The 12201-nt window shown below is 43.4% G+C and overlaps 1 protein-coding gene across 2 annotated transcripts in view; it reads right to left on the bottom strand.

Moving 5' to 3' along the window:
* LOC121569958 (procollagen-lysine,2-oxoglutarate 5-dioxygenase 2) overlaps positions 1-12201 on the bottom strand; it is a 94249-nt gene that overhangs the window by 17979 nt on the left and 64069 nt on the right. For both annotated transcript variants that reach the window (XM_041881323.2, XM_041881324.2), the window contains exons 11-12: positions 6558-6662; positions 142-267 (exon numbers count right to left, since the gene is read on the bottom strand). In XM_041881323.2, coding sequence (XP_041737257.1) covers positions 142-267; positions 6558-6662 — 231 coding nt within the window. The remainder of the gene's footprint in view (positions 1-141; positions 268-6557; positions 6663-12201) is intronic.

The following is a 12201-nucleotide window of genomic DNA, read 5'->3' as shown; positions in this document are numbered from 1 at the left end:
CACTGAAACAGATCAGTGAGAAACAGTAATACTCCAAAATATACAAATAAGCCATTGAACAGAATGTTTTACACATGAGATATACAGGAGTGATGGTTTATATGAAGTCCCAACCCCATTGGTTGAGGAGAGGAGACTTACACACGCTTGCTCTGCACGATGTCGATGTAGTCTTCAGAACGGGCATAGTAACCATCCAGACTCAACGCTCCCCAGAAGTTGGACCACAGCTTTCCATGACGAGTGACAAGGGGACCAATTATGTTCCTGCAGAGTAGAAACAGGGAAGAGACTCAGGGGGGTATGCTAATTTGGTATAGACCAGACCTAATCCACTCTATTGAATTAGTCAAAACAGGAACATTTTAAATCTGGCTAGAAATTAATGAGGAAATTATCTCAACAGAGAAAAATGTCCTCATGTGTGCTACCTACTCTAGCGTTCAAAGGTTTGGGGTTACTTAGAGATTTCCTTGTTGTCGAAAGAAAATCCTTTTTTTGTCCATTAAAATAACATCAAATTTATCAGAAATACAGTGTAGGCATTGTTAATGTTGTAAATGGCTATTGTAGCTGGAAACGGATTATGTTTAATGGAATATCTACATAGGCGTACAGAGGCCCATTATCAGCAACCATCAGTCCTGTGTTCCAATGGCACGTTGTGTTTGCTAATCCAAGTTTATCATTTGAAAAGGCTAATTGATCATTAGAAAACCCTTTTGCAATTATGTTAGCACAGCTGAAAACGATTGTGCTGATTAAAGAAGCAATACAACTGGCCTTCTTGAGACTAGTTGAGTATCTGGAGCATCAGCAATTGTGGGTTTGATTACAGCATGTATGTATCAACAAATTGGCAAGAGCACTAGAACAGTCTGCAGCACCCGGCCTCACCCTACTAGAATCTGAAGTCAAATGTCTACTGTTTGTTGATGATCTGGTGTTTCTGTCACTAACCAAGGAGGGTTTACAGCAGAACCTAGATCTTCTGCACAGATTCTGTCAGACCTGGGCCCTGACAGTAAATCTCAGTAAGACAAAAATAATGGTGTTCCAAAAAAGGTCCAGTTGCCAGGACCACAAAATTAAATCTAGACACCGTTGCCCTAGAGCACACAAAAAACGATACATACCTCGGCCTAAACATCAGCGCCACAGGTAACTTCCACAAAGCTGTCAACGATCTGAGAGACAAGGCAAGAAGGGCCTTCTATGCCATCAAAAGGAACATAAAATTCGACAAACTGATTAGGATCTGACTAAAAATACTTGAATCAGTTATAGAACCCATTGCCCTTTATGGTTGTGAGGTCTGGGGTCTGCTCTCAACCAAGAATTCACAAAATGGGACAAACACCAAATTGAGACTCTGCATGCAGAATTCTGCTAATATATCCTCTGTGTACAACGTAAAACACCAAATAATGTATGCAGAGCAGAATTAGGCCGATACCAGCTAATGATCAAAATCCAGAAAAGAGCTGTTAAATTCTACAACCACTTAAAAGGAAGCGATTCCCAAACCTTCCATAACAAAGCCATCACCTACAGAGAAATTAACCTTGAGAAGAGTCCCCTAAGTAAGCTGGTCCTGGGGCTCTGTTCACAAACACAAACAGACCCCACAGAGACCCAGGACATCAACAACACAATTAGACCCAACCAAATCATGAGAAAACAAAAAGATAATTACTTGACACATTGGAAAGAATTAACAAAAAACTACAATGCTATTTGGCTCCTAACAGAGAGTACACAGTGGCAGAATACCTGACCACTGTGACTGACCCAAAATTAAGGAAAGCTTTGACTATGTACAGACTCAGTGAGCATAGCCTTGCTATTGAGAGAGGCCGCCGTAGGCAGACCTGGCTCTCAAGAGAAGACAGGCTATGTGCACACTGCCCACAAAATGAGGTGGAACCTGAGCTGCACTTCCTAACCTCCTGCCAAATGTATGACCATATTAGAGACACATATTTCCCTCAGATTACAGCGATCCACAAAGAATTTGAAAACAAACCCAATTTTGATAAACTCCCTTATCTACTGGGTGAAAAACCACAGTGTGCCATCACAGCAGCAAGATTTGTGACCTGTTGCCACAAGAAAAGGGCAACCAGTGAAAAACAAACACCATTGGAAATTCAACCCATATTTATGTTTATTTATTAACTTTATTTCATTTGCACATCGTTACAACACTGTATATAGACATAATTAGGGCTGTGGCGGTCACGAAATGTCAAGCGAATAACTGTTGGTCTAATGGTAATTGACCGTTAATTAACATAAACACATTTAGCATCTCCTGGCTTCCACTCATAGCCTACAAGCCACTGATGCAGACCTTTGGAAAATCTATATTTTAAAAAGTCTAATAAATCCATGTAATATAGCCTACACCGTCACAATAAATCCATTATTTATTTTAGAAAGGTCTAAAGAAGCATGATATGAAGAAAATTGAACAGAATAGCATACTCTGAGTTGTCCTTATGTTAAGTCCTGATGTGGCTATGCCATATGGCTGTGGGCTACACTAGTTCATTTAGCAGACATTACGTGACATTATATTATATTATTTTATAGTATGAAGAATACAACTGAACAAAGCTGAATAAAATATAAATATTTTCTCCAAACGATTTGAGGGAGTGTGCACATTCTGTGTTGAGAAACGAAGAAATAGGTACTCCTACACTACCGATCAAAAGTTTTAGAACACCTATTCATTCAAGTTTTTTAAAACTATTTTCTACATTGTAGAATAATAGTGAAGACATCAAAACTATGAAATAACACATATGGAATCATGTAGTAACCAAAAGAGCATGGAGGAGGTGGTGTTATGGTGTGGGGGTGCTTTGCTGGTGACACTGTCTGTGATTTATTTAGAATTCAAGGCATACTTAACCAGCATGGCTACCACAGCATTCTGCAGCGATACGCCATCCCATCTGGTTTGGGATTAGTGGGACTATCATTTGTTTTTCAACAGGACAATGACCCAACACACCTCCAGGCTGTGTAAGGGCTATTTTACCAAGAAGGAGAGTGATGGAGTGCTGCATCAGATGACCTGGCCTCCACAATCACCCGACCTCAACCCAATTGAGATGGTTTGGGATGAGTCGGACGGCAGAGTGAAGGAAAAGCAGCCAACAATTGCTCAGCATATGTGGGAACTCCTTCAAGACTGTTGGAAAAACATTCCAGGTGAAGCTGCTTGAGAGAACGCCAAGAGCGTGCAAAGCTGTCATCAAGGCAAAGGGTGGCTATTTGAAGAATCTCAAATATAAAATATGTTTTGATTTGTTTAACACTCCTTTGGTTACTATATGATTCCATGTGTGTTATTTAATAGTTTTGATGTATTCACTATTATTCTACAATGTAGAAAATAGTAAAAAAAATAAAGAAAAACCCTTTAATGAGTAGGTGTTCTAAAACTTTTGACCGGTAGTGTATATGCTTAATTTAGAGTCATTAATGTAACTTTAATGACTCTACGTTCTACAAACGTTGGGCTATATGTTTAGATTTTAGATTTTTAACAGATTTTAACAGATTTTAAGGCTGCATGATTTGACTCTAATGATGATTTGAAAAAAGGTGTTTGGAAGGCATAAGCTCTGCTTTGTTTTTTTGAGCAGGCTGTACACACTTCATTAGTCTCTCATTCACAATTTTGACAAGCACTTGATAATGCCTCGAATTTCACAGCGGCATCCCCTTTGTGGCCGTAATGTACTGGTGATTTGCTATTTAATGTAAAAACTAGCCTTTGTTGTGCCCTTCTCTCTGAGTGCTGCTCGCTGCATCACGTGATCACAAGATCACATCGGGTCTTTCTCACAGGCTACAAGTGAAGACAGACACTTCTGGGACGCAACTGCGTGCATCCTTGTTGTGGGATGCAATAGATCCCAAGTTAATACAACCACTTTTATCAAAAATTAAATAAAACAAATACACAATGTGGCTGACACAACAGATCAGAACGTTTAGCTTAAAATGTTGATAAACTATCAGGCTATTTCTTCCCATTATAAGCGCAGCAATGCGCACATGGCAGTAGGCTATAAGCGCAAATGTTCCATTAGCGGGAAAACACCATTATCAAATGAGACCGCAAATGTGATTATGCATGTAATGCTTTTATTATAAAAGTGCATTTTTATGGTGGAAATTATCTTCCCCAATCTTGAAACTTATGTATGCCAGTTAGGCTCTAAAACCCTTGTAGAGCAGATGAATGTGCTTAATTTTAAGAAGTTATTTGGCCACTTTAGTTGTGATACACCTGTCTCGAAACAGGGGCAGCGGTAAAAATACATGTCATCTGTGCACTTAAATAAGGAATGGAGGACGCTTTTCCCAAGGTTCATTTTCATGCCAGCCAGGTAGGATATACTCCTGTTGTAAAGCGAAGCAAAGTGTTTAATATTAGGAAAGTAGATAAATAAATATATTAGGCCTAGCCTATAGAAAGCTGATGGGATCCTCCTCTTTTTAATAGAGGCCATCACTCTGTTTTCTCTCGCAGTTGCATAGCCTATAGAAATGTTGACAACAACATGAGCTCATGGGCTCTCATGAAGTGTTTTGATTAGATTTTCGAATACATTTGCATTGATGTCAGAGTGATAATAGATTGCTGAGTACCAGGCAGTTAGCAAGTTTGGTAGGCTGCTAATGACCAGCAGCAGCATCAGAGCTTGGAGAAGCCTAATTACCATGACTAAATGGTCACGTGGAATTTACATTTTAGTCATTTAGCAGACGCCCTTATCCAGAGCGACTTACAGGAGCAATTAGGGTTAAGTGCCTTGCTCAAGGGCACATCAGCAGATGGGATGAGAACCAGCAACCTTTCGGTTACTGGCACAACGCTCTTAACCACTATGCTACCTGCCTTCATGACTCGTGACCGCCGGTGTGGCGGTAATACGGTCACCGCAACAGACAGAACATAACATTTGAAATGTCTTTACTCTTTTGGAACTTGTGTGAGTGTAATAGTTACTGTTCACTTTTTAGTGTTGATTTCACTTTTCTTTATCCATTTCACTTGCTTTGGCAATGATTCCCATGCCAATATAGCCCCTTGAATTGAATTGAGAGACAGAGAGAGCAAGGCAGAGAGAGACAGAGAGAGAGTAATTCTGTCAAACAGCATATAACTAGGTGTCATTTCCCAGACAGTCAGCCACTGGGTGCCTTAGTGGTGTAACAAACATCCAAAACATCCTGCATCTCAGAACTCAACTCAACCCCCAAAGTGGACCAGCTAGACCAGAACCTCACTGGGCCATATTACAGTAAACCGGACATAATATAATGGTAGCCTATACTATACTGAATTCACACAGGCATTCTGCTGGTCAGCTACTAAATAATGGTAGCAGACACAAGGCCTCCCAGTGTGAGTTTTGCGTTTAAATGTGCGTGAGACACAGACACACAACCCGCCATTCGAGCTCAAAACACTATATTTTCAAAGCCACGAATATCATAAAGAACGGAGCGATCGTGATTCCTGAGGAAAAACAACTTATGGAGGATACATTACCATAAATTACAGTGTTCATCTACAATATGGATACAATGTGGGAAATGGGATGGACAACAATGAAATTCTGAATGTCCAGAGTTGAAGACGGAGATGAGAGTTCCCATGGCCTCTTTAAATAACCCAGAGGGCTTTTCTCTTCGGACCTCCAGGGCTGAGTCTTAAACAGCACCCTATTCCCTAAGTCGTGCACTACTTTTGACCAGGGCCCATAGAGCTATAGGGAATAGGGTGCCATTTGGGACTCAGACCAGGGCTCCACTGTGTCACAGGTCTGCCACCACCGCAAAGACATCTGGTTTAAAGAGACGACGCTTGAAAACTCAAGGGGACGGAAAAGAGAGAAAATACAGGCATAGACTGTTAACATTAACACAATAAGAGTCCCTCTTCCTTATGGCCAGCAGCATTAACACAATAAGAGTCCCTCTTCCTTATGGCCAGCAGCATTAACACAATAAGAGTCCCTGTTCCTTATGGCCAGCAGCATTAACACAATAAGAGTCCCTCTTCCATATGGCCAGCAGCATTAACACAATAAGAGTCCCTCTTCCTTATGGCCAGCAGCATTAATAATAATATAATCATTAACACAATAAGAGTCCCTCTTCCTTATGGCCAGCAGCATTAACACAATAAGAGTCCCTGCTCCTTATACACCCCATAACATGCATGTTAGATCATTGGACTTCTGCCCATAAGACAATAATAATAATAATATGCCATTTCCCCCTGAATAGAAACAGCCGCAACACTATAAAGACATCATACCTGTTCTGTTCAAATGGCCTGATCTAACCGTTTAGCTCAGTTGGTAGAGCATGGCGCTTGCAACGCCAAGGTTGTGGGTTCGATTCCCACGGGGGGCCAGTATGATTTTAAAAATGCACTCACTAACTGTAAGTCGCTCTGGATAAGAGCGTCTGCTAAATGACTAAAAATGTAAAGAATTGCAAGAAAATGAAAATGAACACCATACCTGTTCTGCTCAATGAGGATTTTCAGGGTCTGTTTGTTGGTGAGCATCACGTCAGCGTCCATACTGAGATAGAAGTCACAGCCTGGGTCCTTACGACACAGTCCCCTGGGTTATCGATATGGAGAAAACAAACATCTCATCAATCATTGATCGTTTAAACTGACAACGTGATGATGGCCTGCTGAACTGCCAAGCATATACTTTGACATAAATCCTACTTTGCAAGTTACCAATTATTAGATCCTAAGTAAACATTACTCTCTGCTAATTCTCTACTACAGAGAGTTAGTTATCAATGGGGGGGATAGGGGGATACAGGGATATGGTGATTAGGGGGATATGGGGATACAGAGATATGGTGATTAGGGGGATATGGGGGATAGGGGATGATAGGGGATACAGGGATGGGGGATATGGGGATAGGGGATGGACAGGATACAAGGATTAGGGGATATGGGGGATAGGGGATGGGGGATACAGAGATAGGGGGATATGGGGGATAGGGGTGATGGGGGATACAGAGATAGGGGATAGGGAATGGGGGATAGGGGATGGGGGGATACAGGGATAGGGTATAGGGGGATAGGGGATATGAGGGATATGGGGGATGCAGGGATATGGGGGATGCAGGGATATGGGGGGTATGAGGGGATATGGGGGGATGCAGGGATATGGGGGATGCAGGGATATGGGGGATGCAGGGATATGGTGATTAGGGGGATATGGGGGATGCAGGGATATGGTGATTAGGGGGATATGAGGGGATGCAGGGATATGGTGATTAGGGGGGATATGGGGGATGCAGGGATATGGGGGGATGCAGGGATATGGGGGATGCGGGATATGGGGGATGCAGGGATATGGGGGATGCAGGGATATGGTGATTAGGGGGGATATGGGGGATGCAGGGATATGGTGATTAGGGGATATGAGGGATGCAGGGATATGGTGATTAAGGGGATATGGGGGATGCAGGGATATGGGGGATGCAGGGATATGGGGGATGCAGGGATATGGGGGATGCAGGGATATGGGGGATGCAGGGATATGGTGATTAGGGGGATATGGGGGATGCAGGGATATGGTGATTAGGGGGATATGGGGGATGCAGGGGATATGGGGGATGCAGGGATATGGGGGATGCAGGGATATGGGGGATGCAGGGATATGGGGGGATGCAGGGATATGGGGGATGCAGGGATATGGTGATTAGGGGGATATGGGGGATGCAGGGATATGGTGATTAGGGGATATGAGGGATGCAGGGATATGGTGATTAAGGGGATATGGGGGATGCAGGGTATGGTGATTAGGGGGATATGAGGGATGCAGGGATATGGGGGATGCAGGGATATGGGGGATGCAGGGATATGGTGATTAGGGGGATATGGGGGATGCAGGGATATGGGGGATGCAGGGATATGGTGATTAGGGGGATATGGGGGATGCAGGGATATGGTGATTAGGGGGATATGGGGGATGCAGGGATATGGGGGATGCAGGGATATGGGGGATGCAGGGATATGGGGGATGCAGGGATATGGGGGATGCAGGGATATGGGGGATGCAGGGATATGGTGATTAGGGGGATATGGGGGATGCAGGGATATGGTGATTAGGGGGATATGGGGGATGCAGGGATATGGTGATTAGGGGGATATGGGGGATGCAGGGATATGGTGATTAGGGGATATGAGGGATGCAGGGATATGGTGATTAGGGGGATATGGGGGATGCAGGGATATGGTGATTAAGGGGATATGGGGGATGCAGGGATATGGTGATTAGGGGGATATGGGGGATGCAGGGATATGGTGATTAGGGGGATATGAGGGATGCAGGGATATGGTGATTAGGGGGATATGGGGGATGCAGGGATATGGTGATTAAGGGGATATGGGGGATGCAGGGATATGGTGATTAGGGGGATATGAGGGATGCAGGGATATGGTGATTAGGGGGATATGGGGGATGCAGGGATATGGGGAATGCAGGGATATGGTGATTAGGGGGATATGGGGGATGCAGGGATAGAGGGATACAGAGATAGAGGGATAGGGGGCCCTAGTCTCTCTGCAACGAGTTGAGGTGAGGGGGGAAGGTTTGACACTGGTCTCCGAAGCTCTGGTTTCAGATGAGACGAGCTGTAGATCTGTTTAGCATCAGAAATACTTTCTTCCCACTGGGCACAAACCGGTTGAATCAACTTTGTTTCAACATAATTTGTCAACGTATTGTGACGTGGAATCTACATGGAAAATACAGCGGATTTGAAAAAAGTCATCAAAGTAAACTGTTGTTTTGAGGGTGAAATTTCAACCACATAATTATGTTATCATTGTAACCAATTTTCAACATAGACAAACCTTCTTTAAAATGTTGAATTTGTACCTTTGTACCTTTGAGACTGCTGCTCTTTAGGTGACGAGATTTGACGAGATTTGACGTGACTTCCGTCTCGCTTCCGCATTGTCTCCGTACTGCTGTGCTGTTTTGTTGCTACTTGGCTACCTGCCAAACTATTCACGTTTTACTTTTAATAAACGTTTAATCAATCTTTGTGTTCAACAAATTTACCAACTTTTTAGTTTTGTCCTCACTCATCTTTTTCGTTAAACTTTTTCACCCCGGACGTTTATCCCGAGACAGAAGAGTCATTTTCCTGTGCGTTTTAGCTGCCAACTTTACGTTATTTTCCTTTTTTCCATCGCAACTTTTTCCCTTATTCAACTTTTTCACTCCGGACGCTTTATCTGGACATGGTTCATCAACATCTTCAACAGCCGAAGCTAAGTAGTAACATTAACATGATGTCTTCTAATTGCAGTCGCTGTACTCATAATATACAGGAGAACGATCGCCTTACGGCGAAAATAGCTGTGCTACAAGCCCAGCTTCAGACGCAATCGTTAGGCAAGGGTAATCTCAGTGTAGGAAAGGAAGAAACAGCGTCTGTGCCACCAGTAAGTACAGACAGTAACGTTAGTATAAATCCCCCCGCACAGTCCCCGCAGCTGGACAACTTTCTCATGGCTTCTGGAGGGAAATACTGTTGGAATGCTCAACCGGTGTCGCTCATTCAGCCGACAGAAACCTTCAACCGGTTTTCCCCATTATGTAGCGAGTCGGAGTCTGAGTCTGAGTCTTCTCTAGTCTCTACTCCTCCCGTTACGGGGTCTGAGACGCCGAAGGCTCCACCATTAGCTCTGACAAATTGAAAACCCTAGTCATTGGCGACTCCATTACCCGCAGTATTAGACTTAAAACGAATCACCCAGCGATCATACACTGTTTACCAGGGGGCAGGGCTACCGACGTTAAGGCTAATCTAAAGATGGTGCTGGCTAAAGCTAAAACTGGCGAGTGTAGAGAGTATAGAGATATTGTTATCCACGTCGGCACCAACGATGTTAGGATGAAACAGTCAGAGGTCACCAAGTGCAACATAGCTTCAGCTTGTAAATCAGCTAGAAAGATGTGTCGGCATCGAGTAATTGTCTCTGGCCCCCTCCCAGTTAGGGGAAGTGACGAGCTCTACAGCAGTCTCAGCACTTAATCGCTGGTTGAAAACTGTTTTCTGCCCCTCCCAAAAGATAACATTTGTGGATAATTGGCCCTCTTTCTGGGACTCACCCACAAACAGGACCAAGCCTGACCTGCTGAGGAGTGACGGACTCCATCCTAGCTGGAGGGGTGCTCTCCTCTTATCTACCAACATAGATAGGGCTCTAACTCCTCTAGCCCCACAGTGAAATAGGGTGCAGGCCAGGCAGCAGGCTGTTAGCCAACCTGCCAGCTTAGTGGAGTCTGCCAATAGCACAGTCAGTGTAGTCAGCTCAGCCATACCCATTGAGACTGTGTCTGTGCCTCGACCTAGGTTGGGCAAAACTAAACATGGCGGTGTTCACCCTAGCAATCTTATTAGGATAAAGACCTCCTCCATTCCTGCCATTATTGAAAGAGATCGTGATACCTCACATCTCAAAATAGGGTTACTTAATGTTAGATCCCTCACTTCAAAGGCAGTCATAGTCAATGAACTAATCACTGATCATAATCTCGATGTGATTGGCCTGACTGAAACATGGCTTAAGCCTGATGAATTTGCTGTGTTAAATGAGGCCTCACCTCCTGGTTACACTAGTGACCATATTCCCGTGCATCCCGCAAAGGCGGAGGTGTTGCTAACATTTACGATAGCAAATTTCAATTTACAAAAAAAAAATGGCGTTTTCATCTTTTGAGCTTCTAGTCATGAAATCTATGCAGCCTACTCAATCACTTTTTATAGCTACTGTTTACAGGCCTCCTGGGCCATATACAGCGTTCCTCTCTGAGTTTCCTGAATTCCTATCAGACCTTGTAGTCATAGCAGATCATATTCTAATTTTTGGTGATTTTAATATTCACATGGAGAAGTCCACAGACCCACTCCAAAAGTCTTTCGGAGCCATTATCGACTCAGTGGGTTTTGTCCAACATGTCTCTGGACCTACTCACTGCCACAGTCATACTCTGGACCTAGTTTTGTCCCATGGAATAAATGTTGTAGATCTTAATGTTTTTCCACAAAATCCTGGACTATCGGACCACCATTTTATTACATTTGCAATCGCAACAAATAATCTGCTCAGACCCCAACCAAGGAGCATCAAAAGTCGTGCTATAAATTCTCAAACAACACAAAAATTCATTGATGCCCTTCCAGACTCCTTCTGCCTACCCAAGGACGTCAGAGGACAAAAATCAGTTAACCACTTAACTGAGGAACTCAATTTAACCTTGCGCAATACCCTAGATGCAGTTGCACCCCTAAAAACGAAAAACATTTGTCATAAGAAACTAGCTCCCTGGTATACAGAAAATACCCGAGCTTTGAAGCAAGCTTCCAGGAAATTGGAACGGAAATGGCGCCACACCAAACTGGAAGTCTTCCGACTAGCTTGGAAAGACAGTACCGTGCAGTACCGAAGAGCCCTCACTGCTGCTCGATCATCCTACTTTTCCAACTTAATTGAGGAAAATAAGAACAATCCAAAATTTCTTTTTGATACTGTTGCAAAGCTAACTAAAAAGCAGCATTCCCCAAGAGAGGATGGCTTTCACTTCAGCAGTGATAAATTCATGAACTTCTTTGAGGAAAAGATCATGACCATTAGAAAGCAAATTACGGACTCCTCTTTGAATCTGCGTATTCCTCCAGGGCTTAGCTGTCCTGGATCTGCACAGCTCTGCGAGGGCCTGGGATCGGGAGAGACACTTAAGTGTTTTAGTACCATATCTCTTGACACAATGATGAAAATAATCATGGCCTCTAAACCTTCAAGCTGCATACTGGATCCTATTCCTACTAAACTGCTGAAGGAGCTGCTTCCTGTGCTTGGCCCTCCTATGTTGAACATAATAAACAGCTCTCTATCCACCGGATGTGTACCAAACTCACTAAAAGTGGCAGTGATAAAGCCTCTCTTGAAAAAGCCAAACCTTGACCCGGAAAATATAAAAAACTATCGGCCTATATCGAATCTTCCATTCCTCTCAAAAATTTTAGAAAAAGCTGTTGCGCAGCAACTCACTGCCTTTCTGAAGACAAACAATGTATACGAAATGCTTCAGTCTGGTTTTAGACCCCATCATAGCACTG

Source organism: Coregonus clupeaformis, chromosome 7 (assembly GCF_020615455.1).
Source record: "Coregonus clupeaformis isolate EN_2021a chromosome 7, ASM2061545v1, whole genome shotgun sequence".
In the NCBI taxonomy this organism is placed as follows: domain Eukaryota; kingdom Metazoa; phylum Chordata; class Actinopteri; order Salmoniformes; family Salmonidae; genus Coregonus; species Coregonus clupeaformis.
The sequence above is the reverse complement of the archived record's forward strand: the minus strand, read 5'-3'. Positions and strand labels throughout refer to the sequence as shown.